The following is a 25,708-nucleotide window of genomic DNA, read 5'->3' as shown; positions in this document are numbered from 1 at the left end:
AAACAACATTAAACCAAATTGTTGTTATTATAGGACGAAGTATTTACTATTCTCCATGCTTTTCTTTCTCCTGAAATATTCCTTGCAGATCTATGCTGGATAATCCAAATGCACTAATGCTTTCAAGTCCCAGGCATTACCTCTTCAAGTTCCAAGTTGTGAAAAACTACAGTCCAAACGGTTGTTCTCTGAATCTCATTAGAGATGAGATATACCATACACACCCAGATATACCATACAGTCATACATGTGGCCCTACATTGACCTGGAATAATTCTTTAGCTTTTACATAAACTCAACTTCATAACCCAAATTGATTCCTTCTGACTTTTAAGGCTTTATTTTTTCACTGTTTTACCCTGGCTTTTTAAATGAACCCCACAAATTAGAAGAATTCTACTATGAGGCGAAAAGTAAAGTCAAAGTATCCTCTTTTATGATTTAACATCACAGAATGGTTTTATTTTTAATATAACAACAAAAAACAACAGCTAATACTTCATATCCAAAAGTGATTCTACATTGCCCTCTTGTCCTGAGCCTGATGAGGACACTGCAGCTGTAAAATATCATAAGATGTTATTCACAGATACATTCATGAGAGAACATTTATCACTCTGAATTTTAAATACATATGCAAATATCCATTTATAAATATTTCAATAAAATGAAAGAGCAACAAAGAAATTCAGAGGGTTGAAGTAGATTTATGAAAAAGAAGTTGGCACTGTGAAGAAAGGCATGAAAAAAATCTAGAAGAAATGGATTTTATATTTGGGTCTACATATTTAAGTAAGTTTTTTTAAAATAGCATTTAAGCATTAAAAAATTATCAGAGACATTCAGTAAATTAAATTGTTACTATTTGTGTGCTCTCATGGGGTGCGTTCAATAATATCAGTACCATTTTGTCTTTTTCCATTTGCTGGCTTAGCTGCTCCATCCTATTAAAAACAAAGCAAAAAAAAGAACTTCAGGAATGTATTCACTCATTCCCCCACTCGGTCAACCAGTTAAGACAATAAACATTCACTGTGTCTATCAAATCATAGGCCATACCCTGGGAAAAGCTGAACATACATATAAAAGACAGATTCTGCCTTATATTTGAGTGAGAAAAAAAACAGAAACAAAAGTCTAATTCACTAGTAATAAAAGAGAAGTGAATAAAGTACAGTAAGGGCACAAAAGGGACAACAGTCGGTTCTGCCTGAGAAGCTGAAAAACTGCTGCGAATATAGGCCCTATTTTGAAAGGGAGACAAAGTGCAGAGTGAGGGTAGGAAGGTTCCTAGACAGCATGAGCAAAAATAAAAAGCTTCTGCACAGCAACAGAAACCAATAATAATAATAATCAGCGGAGTAAACAGGCAACCCTACATACAGAGTGGGAGAAAATCTTCACAAACTACGAATCCAGTGAAGGACTAATATCCAGCATCTACAAGGAACTCAAACAAAGCAGCAAGAAAAAAAATCAAAGAATCCCACCAAAAAGTGGGCAAAGGACAGGAATACACATTTCTCCAAAGAAGATATACAAACGGCCGACAAACAAATGAAACAATGCTCAACATCACTAATTATCAGGAAAATGCAAATCAAAACCACAATGCGATGCTACCTTACTCCTGCAAGAATGGCCATAATCTAAAAATTTAAAAAAAAAATAGATGTTGAAGTGAATGTGGTGAAAGGGGAACATCTTTACACTTCTGCTGGGAATGTAAACTAATACAATCGCCATGGAAAATAGCATGGAGATTCCTTAAAGTACTAAAAGTAGATCTACCATTTTATCCAGCAATCCCACTACTGGGTATCTACCCAGAGAAAAAGAACTCATTATGTTAAAAACACACTTGCACACACGTTTATAGCAGCACAACTCACAACTGCAAAAATATAGAACCAGCCCAAATGCCCATCAATCAATGAGTAGATAAAGAAAATGTGGCACATATATACCATGCAATAATACTCATCCATAAAAAGGAATGAAATAATGGTATTCCCAGCAACCTGGATGGAGTTGGAGACCATTATTTTAAGTGAAGTAACCCAGAAATGGAAAACCAAACATTGTATGTTCTCACTCAGAAGTGGGAGCTAAGCTATGAGGACTCAAAAGCACAAGAATAATACAATGGACTTTGAAACTCAGGAGAAAGTAGAGGGTGACAGATAAAAGACTACATTCTTGGTACAATGTACACTGCTTGGGTGATGGGTATACCAAAATCTCAGAAATCACCACTAAATAATTAATTCATGTAACCAAACAATACCTGTTCCCCCAAGAATAATCAAAATAAAAACGGAAGGAATCTAGCATAAAAATAAAGCTGTGATTATCCAAGTTGATGATTTAAGAAAATGTGGTACATATACACACCATGAAATACTATGCAGCCATACAAAATTATGAGATTATGTATGTTCTTTGCAGGAACATGAATGGAGTTAGAGGACATCATCCTTAGCAAACTAACACAGGAGCAGAAAGCCAAATACCACATGTTCTTACTTATAAGTCAGAGCTAAATAATGAGAGTAGATGGCCACAGAGAGGGGAACAGCTGACACTGGAATGTACTGTGGGTAGGAGGAAGGAAAGGATCGGGAAAAGTAACTAATGATTATTAGGTTTAATACCTGGGTGATAATATGTAAAACAAGCCCCATGACACTAGTTTTCCTCTATATCTAACCTGCACATGTACCCCCTAAACTTAAAACAAAAGTTTCTAAAACAGAACAGTTTTCAAATACATCTATAATTATCAAGCAAGCCCCAAGACAAAATAATCACATACAGTATGATTCATGGAGAAACAGATACACAAAAGAGACTTTTGTTTATAGTATCACCTAGATAATACTGTTCAGTCTTTACAATCAGTGTTTTGTAAATATTGCTGTAATAAAGAGTTTACTTTTACACTCTAAAATGATACATTAGTTAAACATGATCAGCTACCACTACCTGAAAGCTGGAACATTATTACTACAGAGAGAGAAAAATGGAAAAAGAAATGTTCCATCGACTCTCCACTTGGACAAAGAATTAGTAATTGGAATTCTACAGAGTAATGTATGGCTTGAAAAGATAGCTTTGCTAGAACATGAATTGGGGCTCAAGAAAGTTTAAATTTTTTAATCTAAAATTCTAAGCTTAAGACTTGAAAGATACTAGGAAATACACTGTAACCATCTTTTCCATTGATGGTATATTTCTAATACACTTCCTTCTTATTTATGACATATTTTTACAGCATAACACATCTGAATGTATACATCCTGAACATTAAAAGGCTATATCAGATTAAGCCATATTTTAGAAATGCAAGAGATTTAATTATTGAGTAAGTTATGCATATTGTTACCTGTAATACTCCACTACATAAAAATACATGTGTCCATTTATGTATTTACATTCAAAATATTATAATGCTTGTTACATGCAAGATGTTATTCTAGGTACTCCAGGATCCAAACAAGTATGTTTCCTAACCTCCAGTAGCTCATACTAATGCAAGAGTGTTTAAATGATTATTTAAATAGTGAAATACAAAAACTTCTGAAATTTAAAATTTAAGAATACAAGAATTTTGAGTTGATATTTTTCACAAAATACAATACAAAAAAACTGAAATTAAAGTTTTAGATATGACTACCAAAGAGTCTGCTTCTAGAATTGTTATTTTGGGCAAAATATGTATTATTCAATTAGATGAAGAATTTTAAGTATATTCTTAATGAAATGACTTAGAAAACACAGTGGAATATATTTGTAATACAGATTTTGAGACAGGAAATTTACATTTCTAAAATTCCACATTTTTTTAAATTAGTAAAAACGTCTCACTCTGTTAATCAGCCTGGTCTGATTACTCCTGGGTTCAAGAAATTAACTCCTCTGTTAACCCCTGGGTTCACGAAATTCTCCCACATCAGCCTCCTGAATAGTTGCAGCTGCAGGTGTGTGCCACCATTCCCAACTAAATTTCCATAATTTCTAATATGATTTTATTCTCATTACAGAACCAAGGATAGAAACAGAAAATAAAAAACTTCTCGTCTAAGAAGTGTATGATACCAAAAAAAGGAGGCAAGCAAAGTGGCAGAATAAAAGGCTCCATCAATTATTTCCCAACAAGGACACCAATCTAACAACTACCTACAGAAATAAAACACCTTTGTAAGAACCAAAAATCAGGTGAACACTGAAAGCGCCTGGTTTTAACTTCTGACGACTACAAGAGGCACTGAAGAGGTAGGAAAAACAGTCTGGAATCATCGATGTTAACACTCCCACATCCCCCAGCAGTGGTAGCATGGTACAGAGAGAATCTGAGCACTTGGGAGAGGGTAAAGCAATTGTGAGATGTTGCATTAAACTCAGTGTTGCCCTATTATAGCAAAAAGCAAAACTGGAATAAACTCAGCTGATGCCCACCCATAGAGAAAGCGTTTAAACTAGCCCTGGCCAGAGGGGAATCACCCATCCCAGTAACCACAACTTGAGTTCCCACAAGCCTTGTCACCACCATGCTAAATTGTACCAGGGCCCTACATAAAACCTGAAAGGCAGTCTAAGCCACAAGGACTCCAGCTCCCAGGTGGGTCCAAGTGCTGAACTGTGCTGTAAGCCAGAGGACAATGGGGCGGGGCATGCACAAAAGTGCTGGTGCTCCTCCTCCTCCAATCCCACGCTTTACAGCTTGGGGCACCAAAAGAGACACATTCCTTCCGCTGGAGGAGTGGAAAGGAAACAGTGAGTAGACTTTGTCTTGTATCTTAAATACCAGCTCAGCTACAACAGAATAGGACACTGGTCAGAGTCATGAGTCCCCCCTTACAGGCCTCAGTTCTGATACGGTGTTTCTAGATACTCCCTGGGCCACAGGGAACTCCCTGGAGAAGGGAAGAACTCATTCGTGGCAACAGTCATCGCCTACTAACTGAAGAGCCCATGGACCCTGAATAACCAGCAGTGATACACAGGTATTATGATGAGGTCTTGGGTGAAACACTGACACTAGCTTCAGGTGAGACAGGATATTTCCAGCTGTAATGGCTAGAAGGAAAGACTCCTTCTGCTTGAGAAAGGCAGAGGGAAAAGTAAAGGAGTCTTTGACTTGCATCTTAGGTACCAGCTGGACCACAAAGGCTAGAGCACCAAGCAGGCCCTTGGGGTCCCCAGTTCCAGTCCTTGGCTCTTGGACAGCATTTCTGGACCATCCCTGGGCCAAATGGGAGCCCACTCCCCTGAAGGGTGCCAGGCCAGGCAACATTCACCACGAGCTAACTGAAGAGCCCTCAGGCCTTACCAGAACATCAGCAGTAGCCTGGCAGTGCCCCCTAAGAACCTGTGGACATCAGCGGTAGCCTGGCAGTGCCCCCTAAAACCTGTGGACATCAGCAGTAGCCTGGCAGTGCCCCCTAAGAACCTGTGAACATCAGCGGTAGCCTGGCAGTGCCCCCTAAAACCTGTGGACATCAGCGGTAGCCTGGCAGTGCCCCCTAAGAACCTGTGGACATCAGCGGTAGCCTGGCAGTGCCCCCTAAGAACCTGTGGACATCAGCGGTAGCCTGGCAGTGCCCCCTAAGAACCTGTGGACATCAGCGGTAGCCTGGCAGTGCCCCCTAAGAACCTGTGGACATCAGCGGTAGCCTGGCAGTTCCCCCTAAGAACCTGTGGACATCAGCGGTAGCCTGGCAGTGCCCCCTAAAACCTGTGGACATCAGCGGTAGCCTGGCAGTGCCCCCTAAGAACCTGTGGACATCAGTGGTAGCCTGGCAGTGCCCCCTAAAACCTGTGGACATCAGCGGTAGCCTGGCAGTGCCCCTAAGAACCTGTGGACATCAGCGGTAGCCTGGCAGTGCCCCCTAAGAACCTGTGGTGGGACTGGCCATAGGGCGAGGCTCCTCAGCTATCGGACAGGAGAGGTAAGAGTGGGAAGCACTGCACCTTGTGGTATGAGGCCCAGCTCAGCCACAGTAGAACAGAACACCAAGTAAAGTTCTGAGGTTTTTCACTCTAGTCCCTGACTCCCAGATAGCACTTCTGCAGAGATACAGAACCAACCTAAGTGCCCACTAACCAATGAGTGGTTAAAGAAAATCTGGTATATAGACACCATGGACTACTACTCATACATAAAAGTGAAGGAAATAATGTCTTTTGCAGCAACTTGAATGGAGCTGGAGGCCATTATTCTAAGTAAAGTTAACTCAGGGAAACTAAATACTATACATTCTGTGTGAGCTACGCTATGAGGACGCAAAGGCACAAGAATAACCTGATGGCCTCTGGGGAGTTGGGGAGGAAGCGTGGAAGGTGTTGGAAGACAAAAGACTACACACTGGGTACAGTGTGCACTGCTCAGGTGGCGGATGCACTAACACCTCCGAAATCACCGTGTGAGAACTTTTCCATGTAACCAAAACCAACCTGTACTCCAAAAACTATTGAAATTTTTTTTTCAAATTTAAGGAAAATGTCATTTGGAATAACAGGGATTAAACTAGAGATCATTATGTTAAGTCAAATAAACCAGACACAGAAAGAAAAATATTGCCCACTTATCTATGGGTTCAAAAAATCAAAACAATTCAATATATTGAGATAGAGAGAAAAAGGATCATTACCAGAGGATGGGAAGTATAGTTGTAGAGTGTGGGGTTGGGGGACGATTGATGTGTACCAAAAAACCAGAAAGTATAAGGCCCAGGATTTGCTAGCATAACAGGACAACTACAGTAAAAGACAACTTAATTGTACATTTTAAAATAGCCAAAAGAATATAATTGGATTATGTGAAGCACAAAGGATAAACGCTCAAGGTGATCAATACAGTGTATCCTGATGTGATTATTACATATTACATGCCTGTATCAAAATATCTCAAGTAACTCATAAATATATACACCTACTATGTATTCACAAAAATTAAAATAAAAACATTTTGAAAGTATATGATACCAAAATAATAAGTGTTCAAGAAAAAAAGAATATGCTATCTACTGTTCAGTTTTAGAAATAAAAAGCACTAGAAAGATTCTATGATTACTGTAAGTAACTGTGTCTATTAAAGATTTAGCTAATGGTAAGTTTTATAAGTCATGTTAGCATGATTGATTGATTGATTTTGAGATGGAGTCTCATTCTGATGCCCAGGCTGGAATGCAGTGGCGCCATCTCGGCTTACTGCAACCTCTGCTTCCTGGATTCAGGTGATTCTCCTGCCTCAGCCTCCCGAGTAGCTGGGATTACAGGTACCCACCACCACATCTGGTTAATTTTTGTACTTTTAGTAGAGACAGGGTTTCACCATGTTGGTCAGGCTGGTCTCGAACTCCTGACTTCAGGTGCTCTGCCTACCTCGGCCTCTCTAAGTGCAAGGATTACAGGTGTGAGCCACCACACCGGACCTGTTTGCATGAATTAAAAGTCACAGTAAAAATACTTACCCAAATAAACCTTGGCCACATTTCATATTTCTTCTATGGTAAGAAAGCTTAGCCTACTATAATTGTTGTATGACAATGTATTTAAAAGCCCATTATTTTCATCTCTTCCCCTTCTTAGTATTTACCAATCCTTTTACTTAAGAATCCAAACTCATTCCTTGTGACTTCTGAGCTTTGTTTTTGAACTGTACTACACTGACTTCTTAAATGAATTCTGCAAATTAGCAGAATTGTACTATGCAGTAGTAATATACTCAGTCCATAACTGCTTTATTAGTTAGGGGCTGAAAATGTAAGAAAATAATTCCTTATAAGCACAAACAGCAGTGAGAAAGCAAAGTGAAAGCATTTTCTTTTACGTTTTAACATCACTCAATACTTATATTTTAAAATGGTAACAACAAAAACAACACACAATACCTCAGAATCCAAGAGTGATTCCATATTTCTGTCTTGTCCAGATCCTGATGTGGGTGTTGTATCTGTAAAACATTATGAACAAAGAGAGTTATGAGAATACTCATCACCCTGAATTTTAAATACATATACAAGGCTGTATGCATTCACAAATATTTCAATAAAGTAGAAGAGCAAAATAGAAATTCAGAGGATTAAAGTAGATTTAGGAAGAAATTGGTAATATGAAGAAAGACAGGGAAAATATTTCAAAGGACTGAATATTGTATTTGAGTCTGACATACTTTAATGTGTTTTTTATAATGGCATGTAAGCATTAAAAAATTCTCACAGATATTCACTAATTTACCACTTCTGTTGTTTTTGTGAACCAAAATTAAACTGTCATTATTTGTGTATTCTTGTGGGGCACTTGCAATAACACCAGTATCATTTTGTCTTTGTCCATTTGCTGGCTTAATTGCTCCATCCTATTAAAAAACAACAACAACAACAGCAAACTTCAGGAAACATTGTGTTTATTCACTCTACCACTCAATCATTCAACCAGTAAGACCTCAAACATTCACTGTGTCTATCAAATCATAGGCAATATCCTGGGAGAAGCTGAATATGTATATACAAGATAGAGTCTGCCTTATAGTTGATTGAGGGTAGAAATATATACAAATAAAAACAGGAAAGTATAATTCACTAGTTCTACAACTGAAGTGAACAAAGTACAGTAAGGGCACAAAAGGGCCAACAGTCAGTTCTACCTGAGAAGTTCAGGAAATGCTGCAAAGATAGGGACTCTTCTGAAAGAGAGACAAAGTGTAGAGTGAGGACATTAGGGTGCCTATACAGGACAGCATGAGAAAAAAAAATTAAAAAATAAAAAATAAAAAAAAGGAGGCCTGAAATGGCATGGCAAATGACGGCTACCAAAGTAATGATAAAACTGGAACACAGAGTGAATGAGATAAAGAGATAAAATGGGAGAATCAGGCCAAAACATAAAAATATGCATCCTATGTATCTCACTACACTGTGAGCTTTCCCCAGGATGTAATAAAGATCCACGCAAAAGTAGATGAGTTAGATCATAATAAAAACATGTTAGAAAGGTCACCTTGGCAGCAATGTAAAGTTACACAAACAGAATATGGTGAGGGGGACAAAACTAGACAAGAGTATTTCAAAATTATGGGTCAGAGAGTGAATTACAGCAGTAAGATATAAAAATAGTAAGCTCGTGGAAAATATGGAGCTTGGTGAGTGACTGGACTGGTGACTTGAGGGAGGGCTGGAACCCAAAATTTCTCCAGCTTCGACATTTCAGTGCTACTTACTAGGTGTTATTTACTAGGATAGGAAAACCAGGTGACAGTAGGTCACAAAAAGTCAAAAGGGTCAAACTCAGTAGAATTAAATCATGCAAGCCTATAGAGAACTCTGAAATTGTGAAAATGAAAGTAAGTACAGAAAATAAATTATGAGATTCAATTTTGCAATTACATATTTCAACATTTTTTTCAAAAATATAAGATATACTTTTATTAATACATGCAAACATTTATTTTTGGAATATTGTGGTAACATGCACTTAAAATTGAGTGAAAATTTTTAATTTTAAAACATCAATTCAAAATGCTGCCAGAATATCCCCTTTTAAAAATTCTGAAGTTTGAAACTGTAGAAGAGAAATGCTTCTGTGATTACAGAATGATGAGGCATTTTTCAGCACTAGTATAACATAAGAGAGAAATTTAAAGCCCTGTTTTTAAAATTGCATAGCTTTCTTATTCCTCTGTAAAAAACATACTAATAATTCTAATCTCCTATTTACACCATATAGAATGGTAGCTAAAAATTGGAGAAAGGATCTAGTATAAAAAATTAGGCTAAGATTATCCAAGCTGATGATTAAGTTTTCAAATACATCTATAATTTTCAAGCAGGAACCAAGGAAATACCATCAAGTACAGGAAGTTTCATGGAGAAATACAGATATATCATAGAGACCCCTGCTCATAGTATATCCCTAACAATACTGAGCAGCATTTACTCCAAAATTAGTGTTTCGTAAATATTGCTGTAATAAAGAGTTTAATTTTATACTATAAAACGAATATTAAATTAGTTAAACATGATCAGCTACCACTACCTGAAAGCTGGAACATTATTACTATAGAGAGGGAAAAATGGAAAAAGAAATGTTCCACTTGGACAAAGAATTAGTAACTGGAATTCTACAGAGTAACGTATGGCTTGAAAAGATGGCTAGAATATGAGTTGGAGCTCAAAAAAGTTTAAATTTTTAAATCTAAAATTCTAATCTAAGCTTAGAGTTGAAAGATACTAGAAAATATACTGTGATCATCTTTTCTAGTGATGGCATATTTCTAACTCATTTCCTTCTTATTTATGGCATATGTTTACAATATAACACATCTGAATTTATGCATCGTATACATTAAAAAGAAATACAGGCCGGGCATGGTGGCTCATGCCTGTAATCACAGCACATTGGGAGTCTAAGGCGGGTAGATCACTTGAAGTCAGGAATTTGAAACCAGCCTGGACAGCATGGCGGGTGCACGCCTGTAATCCCAGATACTCAGGAGGTGGAAGCAGGAAAATCACTTGAACTAAGGAGGTAGAGGTGCAGTGAGCCGAGATTGTACCACTCCGCACTCCAGCCTGATTGACGCAGTAAGACTCCATCTCACACGCAAAAAAGGGAAATACAAATATAAGCCATATTTTAGAAATGTAATAGATTTATTAGTTATGTATATTATGTTACTTGTAACCCTCCATTGTATAGAAATCCATTTGTCCATGAATTTATTTACATTCCAAAATATTAGAAGCTTGTTACATGCAAGATGTTATTCTAGGTACTCCGGGATACAAACAAATATTTTTCCTAACCTCCAGTAGTTCACACTAATGCAGGAGTTTTTAAATGATTATTTAAGTAGCTAAATACAAAAACTTCTGAAATTTAAAATTTAAGTATATAATACAAGGATTTTGAGTTGATATTTTCACAAACTACAACGCAAAAAAAAATGAAATTAAAGTCTTCTCACATGGTTATTAAGAGTCTCTGCTTCTAGAACTGGCTGTTATATTGGGCAAAATATGTATTCTTCATTTAGATGAAGAGTTTTAAATGTATTCTTAATGAAATGACTTGGAAAACACAGTGGAATCTCTTTGTAATACAGATTTTGAGAAGAAAATGTACATTTCTAATTTTCCACAATTGTTTTTAATTAGAGAAAAGGTCTTGCTATGTTGGCCAGCCTGTCTTTAACTCCTGGGCTCAATAAATTCTCCCACCTCAACCTCAACCTCTCTAATAGCTGGGACTGCAGGCATGTGCCACAATACTCAACTAAATTTCCACATTTTTTTTTGTTTTTTTTTTTGAGACGGAATCTCACTCTGTCACCAGTCTGGGGTGCAGGACTATGATCTCAGCTCACCGCAAACTCTGCCTCCTGGGTTCAAGTGATTCTCCTGCCTCAGCTTCTTGAGTAGCTGGGATTAGAGATGTGTACCACCAGACCTGGCTAGTTTGTGTATTTTTTGTAGAGACAGGATTTCAACATGTAGGCCAGGCTGGTGTAATCTTGGCTCACCTCCTGGGCTCAAGCTATCCTCCCACCTCAGTCTCCCAAGTAGCTGGGACTATAGGTGTGTATGTGACCAAGTCTGGCTATATTTTGCAGAGCTGGAGTCTCATCTTGTTGCCCAGGCTGGTCTCAAACTCCTGGTCTCAAGTGATCCACCTGCCTCAGCCTCCCAAAGTGCTGGGATCACAGGCGTGAGCCACTGCGCCTGGCCAAATTTCTGTAATTTCTAATATTATTTTAGTCTAACTACTCAATCAAGGATAGAAACAGAGAAAAAGCTCTCTCTTAACAAGTACATGATACCAAAATAGTAAGTGTCCAAGGAAAAAAAGAAATGATATGCTGATATGCTATCTCCTGTATAGGTTTGACAATGAAAGGCATTCGGGAGATTCCATGATTGCTATAATAAGTAATTGGATCCATTAAAGATTTCATTAGCCATAAGTATCATAAAGGTGTGTATGATTTAAAAGTCACAGTAAGAATACTTATCAAAATAAACCTTGACCATGTGTCAAATTTCCTCTATGGTAAGAAAGCTTAACCTAATTTTCCTGCTACATTGTATTTTCCAGGCCATTCTTGTTTTACCCTCACCCTCTTAGTATTTAACGATCATTTCTTATTTACCAAAGTAAAAAAAAAAAAATTAACTAGTCATATTTCTAAAAAAGGCTTTCTCTAACCAACTATTCATTACAAACATAAAACAATAAGTAGACCACTGCTAAATTTTAAAAGTAAATATAGAAACCTAGATTCAGAATGAGAAAATTAATTTCATTAGAGGATTTTTACCTTGATATCAGAATCAATGTCTTCATAATCTGATGTAGGCAATAAATAATCAATAGTTTGTTTGCCAGAAAACCTTTGGAGCAAAAATATACATAAAAATTAGTGCATTCATTTCTTTAAAAATAATTTCCAAAATCATATCTGGATGTCTCCTCCAAAAAAACAAACAAACAAACAAAAAAATCAGGTGAGAGGTCAGCTATCTGTATATTAAATAATATTTCTTAATACAATTAAAATTTAACCTGTTATAAAAGATTTTAGTTACCTCCTTCCACCTCTCCCAACGTATCAAATATAGTCAATGAAGACACCTTTAGTTCCAGAACAAATCATGACAGCCAGAGCTACTGGCAGAGCCTGAGAATAATAGGTCTTCACAAACTGTATGTCCTGGAGGCTGAACTGAATATCCAATTAACGGCTTACATAATTTTTGTTATCTGAACCGTAACAAATCTGATAACCTTAAAAAAGGCAGAAAGATACAGTGTCTCAGCCAGGCACAGTAGTTCATGCCTGTAATCCCAGCAATTTGAGAGGCTGAGGTGGGTAGATTGCTTGAGACCAGGAGTTGGAGACCAACCTGGGCAACATGACGAGAACCCATGTTCTGTCATGAAAAAAATAGCCAGGCATGGTGACACACATACCACCTGTAGTCCCAATTACTTGGGAAGCTGCTGTGAGAGGACAGTTTGAGCCCAGGAGGTAGAGGCTGCAGTGAGCCAAGATCACACCACTGTACTCCAGCCTGGGCAACAGAGTGAGACTCTGAGGAAGAAAGAAAGAAAAAAGAAAGGGAGGGAAAAGAAGGAAAAAAGGAACAGAAAGGGAGGGGAGGGGAGGGGAAGAAAGGGAAGGGAGGAAGGAAGGAAGGAAAAATGGAGGGACGGAGAGAACAAAGAAAGAAAAAAAAAAGAAGGAAAGAAAAAAGAAAAAACTGTCTTTTCTCCATTATCCATCTCTGGTTCAAAGATGAATCTTTGTCACTTGAAAGTGGCCGTCTCGGTTCTTCAGTGTGAAAATCAATTCAGAAGGCCTTATTGCTTCCCTTTACCCTAAAACAGTACAAGGAGTCTAAAAGCTAAATATACAAAAGTCAGAGGACAAATGTATGTTGTTATTAAAAATACTGTTCCCAGAAGGATTAAAACAGTAAAAATTATAAAATCCAATTATTTTCCCTGTATAAGTCCTGCCCTATTCAGGTTCACATAAACCAGCAAGCCCTTTAAAAACTTTCAGAGGCTCTCAGATAACCGAGGAGAGAGATTGCTGGAAAAACACAGCCCTGGTAGTTGCACCTCTGTCTCCCTAAGGACTATGCATCTTCCTTCCTATGGGTTCCCACTTGTAGACTCCTCTTCTGCAAGGCTCTGTGGCAACCTCCACCTTTAAATATTCAGCCAGTGGAAGTACAAACTCCTAAAGGGGTGGGTTCCAATGACCAAAACCAGGAGTTCTCTATTTCCTGGAAAACAAGCTAAAGGGAATCTGTCATCAGCCCCAGCATAGATGTGGTAACAACCACTCAACTGAAGCTCCATGACTTATTTGCCAGCCAGTCCCACCCCTGCCCTAGCCTACACGGGCATGGGAAGGATGTCAGTGGATCAGAAAAAGAGGCAGGTGAGAGGACAGCTGTCCTGGGCCACAGATCTATGTAGTTCAGCAACCTCCAGGCCCCTGGCACTGCAGGGGCTCTGAGACACCCTCTGCAAGGTGTGGTGAAACCTTGAAGTGTGCCACTTGCTCCCATTTAACAAACAAAAAGGCAGCAACTTGTCCAGGACTGCTTTGAACCTATTTTAACATGCCTTTCTAGATAACTCCCAACATCCTGTATGCTTCATTCCTATAACTTATCTTTCTCAAATTTGTCATAAACTCTAATACTCTGATCTCTTTTCTATAACCCTTATTCCTACCTAACTCAGTGTTGCTTCTCTTCAAACTAGGCCTTTCTCTACTAATTTCATTCTTATCCTCTACCATTAGGTTCACCAGTTAATTCCATCGTTTCCTCTTCCACTGTTTTCCCTATTCCCACTTTCCCTTTCTATTATTAAAAAAACCCACCAACAGGATGATAAAAAAAAAGGAAGAGCACCGAGCTTTCAAAGGAGTTCAGGAGTTCCACTCTCATTTCTGCCACTTCCTATAAACAAGTAAGTAACTTTAACCTCTTTCAGTTTCAGGTTCTCCATCTGAGCAACCAATTGACCAGGGTGTTAAACACAGATTGAAGTACTAGAGGATATTTCAATTTCTCACTAAGATTCCTTAAAATCCTGAAATTCTATGTGCTTTTGGTTCTGTCTTTAGAGAAAGGGGGAATACTTAGCTGGAAGAAATGGAAAAAAAAAAAAAAAATAGAAAAAAAAAAAACAAGAAAACAGAGAGGAAGGTTAAAAACTCAAGAAAAGATTATAGAAAAATCAGATTTTGAGGAAAAAGCTTCATGGAACTAAGCAAGTCAAACTAAAGAGAAAACTGGGAAGTCAGTAAGTAGAGAAATCAATTAGAAACAGCCTCTAACTAGATGTGAAATATACTTATCATGACATGGTCTACAGGTAGATACTCTTCACTTACAAGAAAATAATTCCTCTTCGGGACTTGCCTCGTCTTGCTTATGTAAGATCCATGGTCCTGTGGCTATAGCTAAATGAGACCTGCCCTGAAACCTTTGAGGGTAAAAACGAGGCACTGGTTACCACCGAAATTGTTCAGTATATTAGGACAAACTCTTGAATTAAACAGGCTTCTAAGGAAAAGTGTGTGAGCCCGAGTTAATATATAACTAGATCTGACTTTCTGAATTCATCTAATCTGTACCTGTACCTTGATCGCAGGGCTGCATGGTATCTATCAGTCTATGCTGAGGGACAGAGAAGGAGCTTGGGAGTCCAGCAAGCTGATGGTCAAATCATGGGTCAGCTGCTTGTTAATTATCGGATCATGGCCAGTTAACCTCTCTGAACCACAGCTGCCTAATGAGTAAAAAGTTGGTTATAACAGCCTGGATAGTTTGCAAAGCTGTTGTGATGACTGTATGAGTTAAGCATATAATATGGTTTCTAGCCCAGAGTACAACACTCAACAGATGTTAGTTTCTTTTCTCTGTATTACCTTAGTTAACACACAATTTTTAAAAATCTGTGAATCCCTACCTGATAGCAGAGTCTTCAGAACACCCATCCACTATTTTTAAAAAAAGTAAAATGCATTTTAATCAACAATAGAAAAACGTAGAATATTGAAAGCCTAAAAGGGCCTGGCGGTACCTGCCTGTAATCTCAGCTACTCAGGAGGCTGAGGCTGAAAGATTGCTTGAGGAGCCCAGGAGTTTGAGACCAAAGTGGATAATACAACAAGACTCTGCCGTCTTCATTTTTAAAAGTTATGCACACTTTGATGAATGCTTTAGACTTGTTTTCTAAAGCATAAGATTAATGCTTTCTTACCAAGTATTCTTTTTCAGATTATACCTGGAGACTATACTAAAATTAATATTAATTACATTATTGATAGCCAATTAATAATTTAAGAATTCTTCCTTTCCCTTCTTTGCATCTATCAAATTCAATAGAGAATGGGATTTATAAAAATGTGATACCTACAAGTGAACTGCTATGTTCAATAATCATAATCCTAACTTATCTCTGTCAAATTGACTGGTATTATTCGCAAAATCTGTATTGTAAGCGAACAGTATCAAACTCAAATAGCAAAAAAAATTCACAATAACACAAAGATTAACTCAGAATCAAGCAGAAATTCTGAAATAGAAGAATGCTATTGGCATACTATAGAATGCATCAGAGTCTTTTAGTAAAATAATAAATCAAGCAGAAGAAAAAAATTGTGAGCTTGAAGACTGGCTATTTGAGAATATACAGAGGACACAAAAGAAGAAAACGTACAGAACGGTGAGGCTCACCGACAGGATCTAGAAAATACTCCCAAAAGGGTAAATCTAAGAGTTATTGGCCTTAAAGGAGAGGTAGAGGAAGACATAGGATAGAAAGTTTATTTAAAGAGATAACAGGGAACTTTCCAAATCTAGAGAAAGATACAAATATCTAAGTACAAGAAGGTTATAGAACATCAAGCAGATTTCATCCAAACAAGACTACCTCATGACATTGAACAATCAAACCCTCACAGGTCAAAAAGAAAGGATCCTAAAAGCAGCAAGATTTCTTTTTAAAAAGCAAACAACATACAATGGAGCTCCAAAACATCTGGCAGCAGACACTTCAGTGGAAATCTTACAGGCCAGGAGACACTGGCATGACATACTTAAAGTGCTGAAGGAAAAAAGAACTATTACCCTAGAACAGTATATCTGGTTAAAAAACAAAACAAAACAAAAACCTTCAAACATGAAGCAGAAATAAAGATGTTCCCAGATAAACAAAAGCTGAGCGATTTTATGAGTACCTGACCCATCATTCAAGAAATGCTAAGAGGACCTCAATCAGAAATAAAAGGAAATGAATGAGCAATAGATACTCCTCTGAAGGTACAAAACCCACTGTTAATCATAAGAAAAACAAAAAATATTACAACACTGTAACTGTGGTGCGTAAACTACTCTTATCCTAAGTAAAAAGACTAAACAATAAACCAATCAATAATAACAAGTAAGACATAAATATATAACATAAATAACTGGTCCTGGGAAAACTGGATATCCATATGCAGAAAAGTAAAACTAGACCCCTATCTCTCACCAAATACAAAAATCAAATCAAAATGGAACAAACACTTAACTTAAAAACCTCAAACTATGAAATTACTACAAGAAAACTTTGGGGGAAATCTCCAGGACACTGGAGTGGGCAAGAATTTCTTGAGCAATACCCCACAAGCACAGGCAACCAAAGCAAAAATGGACAAATGGGATCACATCAAGTTAAAAAGCTTCTGCACAGCAAAGAATACAATCAACAAAGTGAAGAGAAAACCCAGAGAGTGGGAAAACATACCTGCAAACTGGCCATCTGACAAGGGATTAATAACCAAAATATATAAGGAGCTAAAACAATTCTATAGGAAAAAAATCTAATAATCCAATCAAAAGACGGCAAAATATTTGAAAAGACATTTTTCAAAAGAAGGCATACAAATGGCAAACAGGTATATGAAAAAATGCTCAACATCACTGATCATCAGAGAAATGCAAATCAAAACTATGATGACGTATCATCTCACCCCAGTTAAAACTGCTTATAACCAAAAGACAGGCAATAATAAAAGTTGGTGAGGATGTGGGAAAAAAGGGAACCCTTGTAGATTGTCACTGGGAATTTAAATTAATATAACCACTACAGTGAACAGTTGGGAGGCACCCCAAAGCACTAAAAATTAAGCTAATATATGATCCAAGAATCCCACTGCCAGGTATGTACCCAAAAGAAAGAAAATTATTATATCAGAGATATCTGCACTCCTATGTTTGTTACAGGACTGTTTTCAATAGCTAAGATTTGGAAGCAACCTAAGTGTCCATCAACAGATGAATGGAGAAAGAAAATATAGCACACATACACAATGGAGTGCCATCTAACTATAAAAAAATGAGATCCGGTCATTTGCAACAGCACGGATGGAACTGGATATCATTATATTAAGTGAAATAAGCCAGGCAGAGAATGACAAACATTGCATGTTCTTGCTTATTTGTGGGGATCTAAAAACCAAAACAATTGAACTCATGGACATAGAGAGTAGAAGGAAGGTTACCAGAGGATGGGAAGGGGAGTGGCAGGGGGGAGGTTAGTGGATAGGTGGGAATGGTTAATCAGTACAAAAAAATAGAAAAAAAAAAAGAGACCAAGTATTTGGTAGCACAATTGGATGACCATAGTCAACAATAACTGTTCATTTTAAAATAACTTAAGAGTGTAACTGGGTTGTTTGCAGCTCAATGGATAAATGCTTGAGGGAAAGGATACCCCATTCTTCACGATGCGCTTTTTCACATTGTATGCTTGGATCAAAACATCTCACGCACCCCAGAACAGATATACCTGCTATGTACCCACAATATTCACAATTTAAAAATATAAAGCTCATAGTCAGTTTTCTCCAACTTAAGAGGGTTTCATTAATTTTTGTAATAACTGTGCATCAGGCTGGGTACAGTGGCACATGCCTGGAGTCCCAGCTAATCGGGAGGCTGAGACAGAAGCATTGCTTGAGTCCAGAAGTTCAAGGCTGCAGTATGTTATAATTACACCTGTGCACAGCCACTACACTTCAGCCTGGGTGACATAGTGAGACCCCATCTCTTAAAAATAATTAATTAATTAATAAAATGATTGTGCATTATTCAGGTAACTGGGATAATTGTAGAAAAATACAGGACCATCAGATACAGTATAATACTGCACTACTGATAATAGAGTTTATTTTGTTTTTAATCTGTCTTAGTTTCATATAAAACTAAATGGCATTCACCTCTTAAAGGCACTTCTTGACAAAAAAAGTCAAAAAGTGCAAAAAAAAATTGTATCCAATATGTAGGATGAGTTATCCACTGCTCCCCCAAAATAGTGGATTTGATCATCAAGGAATAATACAACTTGTAACTTATTTGGAGGGAAGGGAGTTTTCATATATAGATGATTAGAAGTGTGATAATCCACTTAACCACATAGTCTAAATAAATCAGAGACTACCAATTTCTGAAAAACATGTAATACCAGAAAAGCACCTCACATTTAAACAATGTCAGATAAAACAATTTGTATTTGACAATCTAAAAGACACCTAAAATCTTGGCAGGCCATCATCAATGACACTGTCATTATAGTGCAGATATAAAGTTCATTTAGCCTTAGGACTAAAAGACTACCAGATATACATTAGGATAGGTAGCCAATTATTTTAAAAGGAAATAATACACATTTGTCAAACAAACATATGTTAGAAATGTGTTCTAATAGTATTTTCCTTAGCGATGAAGTTCAAAAGGAAGTAGTAAAAGCAGAGATGTCATAAGAGGGCAAATGAAAAGGGAATTGCACTAACAAAAATAATCAGGTACTGACTTTTCTACTGATGTCACTAGAATACCGCAAAATACTGAGAACTACCACATTCAGCATATTCCCTCTTTTTTTTTTCTCTGTGACATTAGTTTTCTGCAATATTTAAAAGATGTCAGTTTTTCAAAGCTGCTACTCTGCAAACTATTTCTGATCAAAACTTGAAATGGCTGTATTATAATTCCATGTCAGAGAAAGGATATGTGCATCTCACTGTGGCTTCCAGTTGTTGCTGCCAGATTTTTCTTTGAGAATATACCCAGAAGAACTTGTCAGGGACTTGAGTACAAAAAGATATTCCCATGAAAACCAGATAAGAAAGACTCCCTTTTTCCTTACTTGTGACCTTTAGGTTTTGAAAATTCTGAAAAAATGTTGGCATGTGAACTCACCAGTCTAGACCAGTTTTCCTCACCTTGTGAAGGTAGCTGCTGCAGTTATAAAAAAAGTTAAGTAAGATCTCAGTAGGTGCATTCTTCCATGCTGGAACTCCAAAAGTACCAATCATAAATAATAGATCTTGTGACTCTAAAATTTTTCTTTCGAAAAAAGTAGCACGAGAGAGCTTTCAAAAGGTTAATCCAATTTACTTTGTAGTTATTGCACTTATCAGAATTGATGCTCCCTCCTTGAAATTCTCATCTAAAACAAAATTTCGCAGCATCACTTTCTCTCCTTTTTTCTTTAGCCACTGCTAAGTCTTCTTTACTAACCCTTTTTCCTCTAGGAAATGTTCATATTCCCAGGGTTTTGTCACCGGCCTCCTCATTCTACATCTTTCCCACAGTGGATAAGCTCATTCAATACTTCCACTTTGCCTAATAATTATGAAAAGATTATTCCAGACTTATCTCTAGCTATAAAAGCTGATTATCCATTTACCTACTGAAAACATCCTATATGAATATTTCATTGAACTTAACACGCATAGAAAAAAAAAAAGAATCATTCCTGTTGACTTGCTGCTTTTTGTCTTTATTCACCTGAAAATTTCCTACTTCTTACTCATGGCCAAGTTAAATAAATGCTAGTGTACAACCTGGAAATCTGGTAATTATCTGAGATTTTTCTCTGCCCCCTAACTTTTTACCTCCAATAATAACTAAGTTATATTAACTGTACCTCCTTTCTGTCTCTGCTTTATATTTGCACTGCCACTGGGAATATAAATGGAAAAAAAAAGTTTACATTTTATGTTACTATTTTCTAAACATAAGCTTTTATAGAAAAAACAAATATATTTCTTAATTCTTTAATTAAGCAAAACAAATGAGAAAGGCATAATACCAGTTTAAAAAACCAACATGTTAAAATGAATAAGTGATATGATTTGGATCTGTGTCCACACCAAATCTCATGTCAAACTGTAATCCTCATTGTTGATGGTGGAGCCTGGTGGGAGGTGATTGGATCATGGGGGCGGAGTTCTCATGAATGGGTTAGCACCATCCCCTTAGTGCTGTTCTCATGATAGTGAGTTATCATGAGATCTGGTGGTTTAAAATTGTGTAACACCTCCTCTCTCTGTCTCTTCCTCCTGCTCTGGCCATGTGAAGATGCCTGATTCTGCTTTGCCTTCTGCTTAAGCAAAAGCTTTCTGAGGCCTCCCCAGAAGTAGAAGCTGCCATCCTTCCTGTACAGCCTGCAGAACCATGAGCAAATTAAATTCATTTATAAATTACCCAGTCTCAGGTATTTCTACACAGCAATGCGAGAAGGAACTAATAAAGAAAACTGGTACCAAGGGTGGGGTATTTCTATAAAGATGCCTGAAAATGTGAAAGTGACTTTGGAACTGGGTTAAGGAGAAGAGGATGGAAGAGTGTGTAGGGCTCAGAAGAAGACAGATTAGGGAAAGTCTGGATCTTCTTAGAGACTTGTTAAATTGTGACTAAAATGCTGACAGTGATCTGGACAATAAAATCCAGGCTGAAGAGGTCTCAGATGGAGATGAAAAACTTATTGAGAACCGGAGCAAAGGTCACTTTTGCTGTGTGTTAGCAAAGAGCTTAGTTGCATTATGTCCCTGTCCTAGAGATTTGTGGAACTTTGAACTTGAGAATGATGATATAATGTATCTCACAGAAGAAATCTCTAAGCAGCAAAGCATTCAAGTGTGGCCTGGCTGCTTCTAACAACCTATGTTCATATGAATGAGAAAAAAAAACCCTGAAAATGAGATATTTAGAATATATTTATTTAAAAGGGAACAGAGCATAAAAGTTTGGCAAATTTGCTGCCTGGCCATATGGCAGAAAAAAACCATTTTCAGGGGAGGAATTCAAGGAGGCTGAAGAAATTTGCATACAACAAAAAGAAATCAAGTGTGAATATCCAAGACAATGGGGAAAAGGCCTCATAGGCATTTCAGAGATCTTTGCAGCAGCCCCTCCCATAACAGGATGAAAGAATGGTTTCATGGGCCAGGCCCAGGGCCCTGACACCCTGCACAGCCTCAGGACACGACTCCCTGTGTACTAGCCACTCCAGCTCTAGCCTTGGATCAAAGGTGCACAGGTACACCTTGGGCCACTGCTTTAGAGGATGCAAACCATAAGCCTTGGTGGCATCCACATGGTATTAAGCCTACAGGTGAACAGAGTGCAAGAGTTGAGGCTTGGAGCCTCCACCTGGATTTCAGAAGATGTATGGAAAAGCCTAAATGTCTAGGCAGAAGCCTGCTGCAGGGACAGAGCCCTCATAGAGAACTTTACTAGGGCAGTGCAAAGCGGAAATGTGGGGTTTAGAGTCCTCACTGGGGCACTGCCTAGTGGAGCTGTGAAAAGAGGGCCACTGTCCTCCAGACCACAGAACGGTAAGTCCCCCAGAAGCTTGTACTATGCACCTGGAAAAGCTGCAGACACTCAAGGCCAGCCTATGAGAGCAGCTATGGGGACTGAACCCTGCAAAACCACAGAGGTAGCATTGCTTAAGGTTCGGGGAGCCCACACCTCGTAACAGTGTGCCCTGGATGTGAGATAGGGGGTCAAGGAAGATTTCTGTTTGAGCTTTAAGATTTAATAATGGCCCCATTGGGTTTTAGACTTGTGAGGGGCCTGGATCCCCTCTATTTTGGCCACTTTCTCCCATTTGGAATGGGAGTGTTTACCGAAGGCGTATGCCTCCATTGCATCTTGAAAGTGACTAACATGATTTTTATTTTATAGGCTCACAGGAGGGAGGGAGTGGCCTTGCTTCCGACGAGACTTTGGACTTTAGAGATAATGCTGGAATGAGTTAAGACTTGGGGGACTGCTGAGAAGGGATGATTGTATATTGCAATGTGAGAAGGGCATGAGATTTGGAGGGACCAGGGGAGGGGTGGAATAATATGGTTTAGATCTGTGTCCCCACCAAATCTCATGTCAAACTGTAATACTCAGTGTATTTCACTCAGGGGCCTGGTGAAAGGTGACTGAATCATGGGGACAGAGTTCTCGTGAATTGGTTAGCACCATCCCCTTGGTGTTGTTCTCATTTAATAGTAAGTGAATGAGTTATCATGTGATCTGGTTGTTTAAAAGTGTACAGCATCTCCCTTCTCTATTCCTCCTGCTACAGCCATGTGAAGATGCCTGTTCCTGCTTTGTGCTCCACCATGAGTCAGAGCTCCCTGAGGCCTCCCCAGAAGCAGATGCTGTCATGCTTCCTGTACAGCCTGTGGAATCATGAGGCAATTCAACCTCTTTTCTTTATAAATTACCCAGTCTTGAGTATTTCTATATAGCAACGTGAGAATGGACTAATACACTAAGCTTCCTAACACTGGATGGGTAAAAACCTCATAATAGATTGATACTAGTCCAAGAATTAGTGACAAGAAACGATAGCTCTAATTACTGCAAAAGCTTCCTTTGTCACCCAGTCTCTTTACATAGGTACCTTCCATCAATCCTCTATATGAGAAGTTAGCAAACGACTGGCCCACAGGCCAAATCTGGTCTGCCTTATGCTTTTATAAATAAAGTTTTATTAGAGCACAGTTATGCCAGTTTGCTAACATATTATCTATGATTGCTTTCACACTACAACGGCAGGGTTAAGTAAATATGACAGAGACCACATGATGTAAAATATTTCCCACCTGTCTCTTTACAGTAGAAGCTTGCCAATCTCTGCTTTGTACCATGAACAGAATGCCCTAATACTCACATCAAATTTTGTGACTGCCCTGCTCAAAATTCTCCAATAAATTCATACAGCAAACATTGCTGGCTCCCTACTCAATCGCCATTTCTTTTTCTCTCTTGCTGGAGAAACACAAGAGTATCGGGATATTTACCATACTAATATGCTTCCCCAGCTCCAAAAAGAGAAACAGTTATCCTAAGCTAATCACAGTAACTCCATTTGCTTTCCCAGTGCCTGGTTAGGAAAGAACATGTGATGTAACTCAGCCCATAAAATGTTGCAGGAAGTCCACTGCATAATTCTGAGATTTCTCTCTATTTCAAAAAAACATGTGAAGAAAATCAGCCCTTCTAGCCTTTGGATATTGTATTGTGAGAACACGATTTTTGGAGCTGTTGCTAATTAGCCAATCACGAAAGGGGACATGAACAATGCACGGACAACAGCATAGCTAAAGAGGAACAAGTGGGATCTGATGATATCACTGAACCACCAAAACAACTCTGGTCCCTACTGTTTTAGCCACTTTTATTTATCTCGTCTAGTATTTGCAGCCCAAAGTATTCCACCTGGTAAATTTCTCTAGTATTTGCAGCCCAAAGCATTCTACCTGGTAAATTTCTCATGGTCTACAGGATAAGATCTACTCACTTCTATAGTATAAAAAAGGCAGTCATAAATTTGCCTTAGCTAGGTATTCACTTTTTCCCCAACCCACTCACATCTCACACTTTTCACACTAGCAAAAGTGAAGTGCTCGTAAACCCTGCAAAGTTCACTTAAGCATATTACCTTTTGCACTTGCTGCACCTTCTGCCACAACTTCATTAGATGTTCCTTCTGCCAAACACACAATCTCATAAGATGTTCCTTCTGCCAAAAGTGCAATCTCATCAGACGTTAGTTCTGCCATACAGTCTTGTTAGATATTCCTTCTTTAAACATCATTCTCTGCTTCCTGATCTATAAAATTTCAACTAACCCTGCCTTCTTACCTTAAATCCTACTCACTTAAAGCTCTCATGTCTCACCACATAAAGTGTCTGGCACATATTGAACAATAAATACGTAATAAAGGACAATTATAAGCTTCCAGAGGGCATCTTAGCACACAGTAGGCACTTCAAAAAGTAGCAAGTTATTACTTGATCATTTGATAACATGGGTAGATGATAATGATAGTAACAAGCTCCTGCCTGTAGTTTTTGTCTCTGTTTTGAAACAGTCCTGCCCTATCACCCAGGCTGGAGAGCAGTGGCGTCATCTCAGCGGATGGCAACCTCCGCCTCCCAGATTCAAATGATTCTTGTGCCTCAGCCTCCCAAGTAGCTGGGATGACAGGCACGGACCACCACGCCCGGCTAATTTTTGTGTTTGCAGTAGAGACGGCATTTCACCATGTTGGCCAGGCTGGTCTCAAACTCCTGGCCTCAAGTGATCCACCTGCATCAGCCTCCCAAAGTGCTGGAATTACAGGTGTGAGCCACCATGCCTGGCCCTGACTGTATTTTTAAATGTTTGTATTCTGTGACATTAGAAAAATGCTTAACATCTGAAAGACAGTTGACAGTTATTTCTTAAGTGGACAGCTCAATAAATGAATAAAAACACTGATTTTTGGAAATTCTGTTGAAAAAGCACAAATGAAATAGAGACAGCTCTATTCCATTATGAGCACCTTAAACACCAAAACTATGTCTACCTCATCTTTGTCTTCTGCAACATGCAAAATCTAACTTACAGAAGTACCTTGATAAATATGCAAGAAATTAAAGGTGTACTGATACTGTCCAGATTGTACAGTGTATTAGGTGTTACATGCAGATAGCAAAGTAGCATTTTTGTTATTGTGAAACATTTTTGTACTTTTGTTATAATTTGTTGAGCCTATAGTTGGGCAATTTGAATACTGATTATGATAATCTTTTGGCTAATGGTATCAGTATCTTGTTCAAACAAAATTACTTTTACCATGACAATTGACCAGCAGATATAAGAACACATCTTGTTCTAAGAAAGTTAATATATGGCATTCAATTTTAAATTAGGAGTAATGAAGTCAATAATGGTGTGATCTTGTTGCTAGAAGAATATGTAACATGGCCTACGCTTCTTAATAAGGAATTGCTTTTCTGACTTCTGGACTCAGCAGGTATCTTTGAAAAATAATTTCCTATTGGTATTGGTGCACACTGGC

General features: G+C 38.1%; 1 protein-coding gene across 1 annotated transcript in view; it reads right to left on the bottom strand.

Moving 5' to 3' along the window:
• Window positions 1-464: 464 nt before the first annotated feature.
• The window catches only part of LOC117098597 (POTE ankyrin domain family member A-like), a 31,493-nt gene continuing 6,249 nt past the window's right edge, over window positions 465-25,708 (bottom strand). The window contains exons 4-8 of the mRNA XM_033237399.1: window positions 24,304-24,384; window positions 12,320-12,392; window positions 8,242-8,362; window positions 7,896-7,957; window positions 465-944 (exon numbers count right to left, since the gene is read on the bottom strand). Coding sequence (XP_033093290.1) covers window positions 8,269-8,362; window positions 12,320-12,392; window positions 24,304-24,384 — 248 coding nt within the window. The 3' untranslated portion in view covers window positions 465-944; window positions 7,896-7,957; window positions 8,242-8,268. The remainder of the gene's footprint in view (window positions 945-7,895; window positions 7,958-8,241; window positions 8,363-12,319; window positions 12,393-24,303; window positions 24,385-25,708) is intronic.

Source organism: Trachypithecus francoisi, unplaced genomic scaffold (assembly GCF_009764315.1).
Source record: "Trachypithecus francoisi isolate TF-2019V2 unplaced genomic scaffold, Tfra_2.0 Contig01461, whole genome shotgun sequence".
Lineage (NCBI taxonomy): Eukaryota > Metazoa > Chordata > Mammalia > Primates > Cercopithecidae > Trachypithecus > Trachypithecus francoisi.
This window is presented reverse-complemented; position numbering and strand designations above follow the sequence as displayed.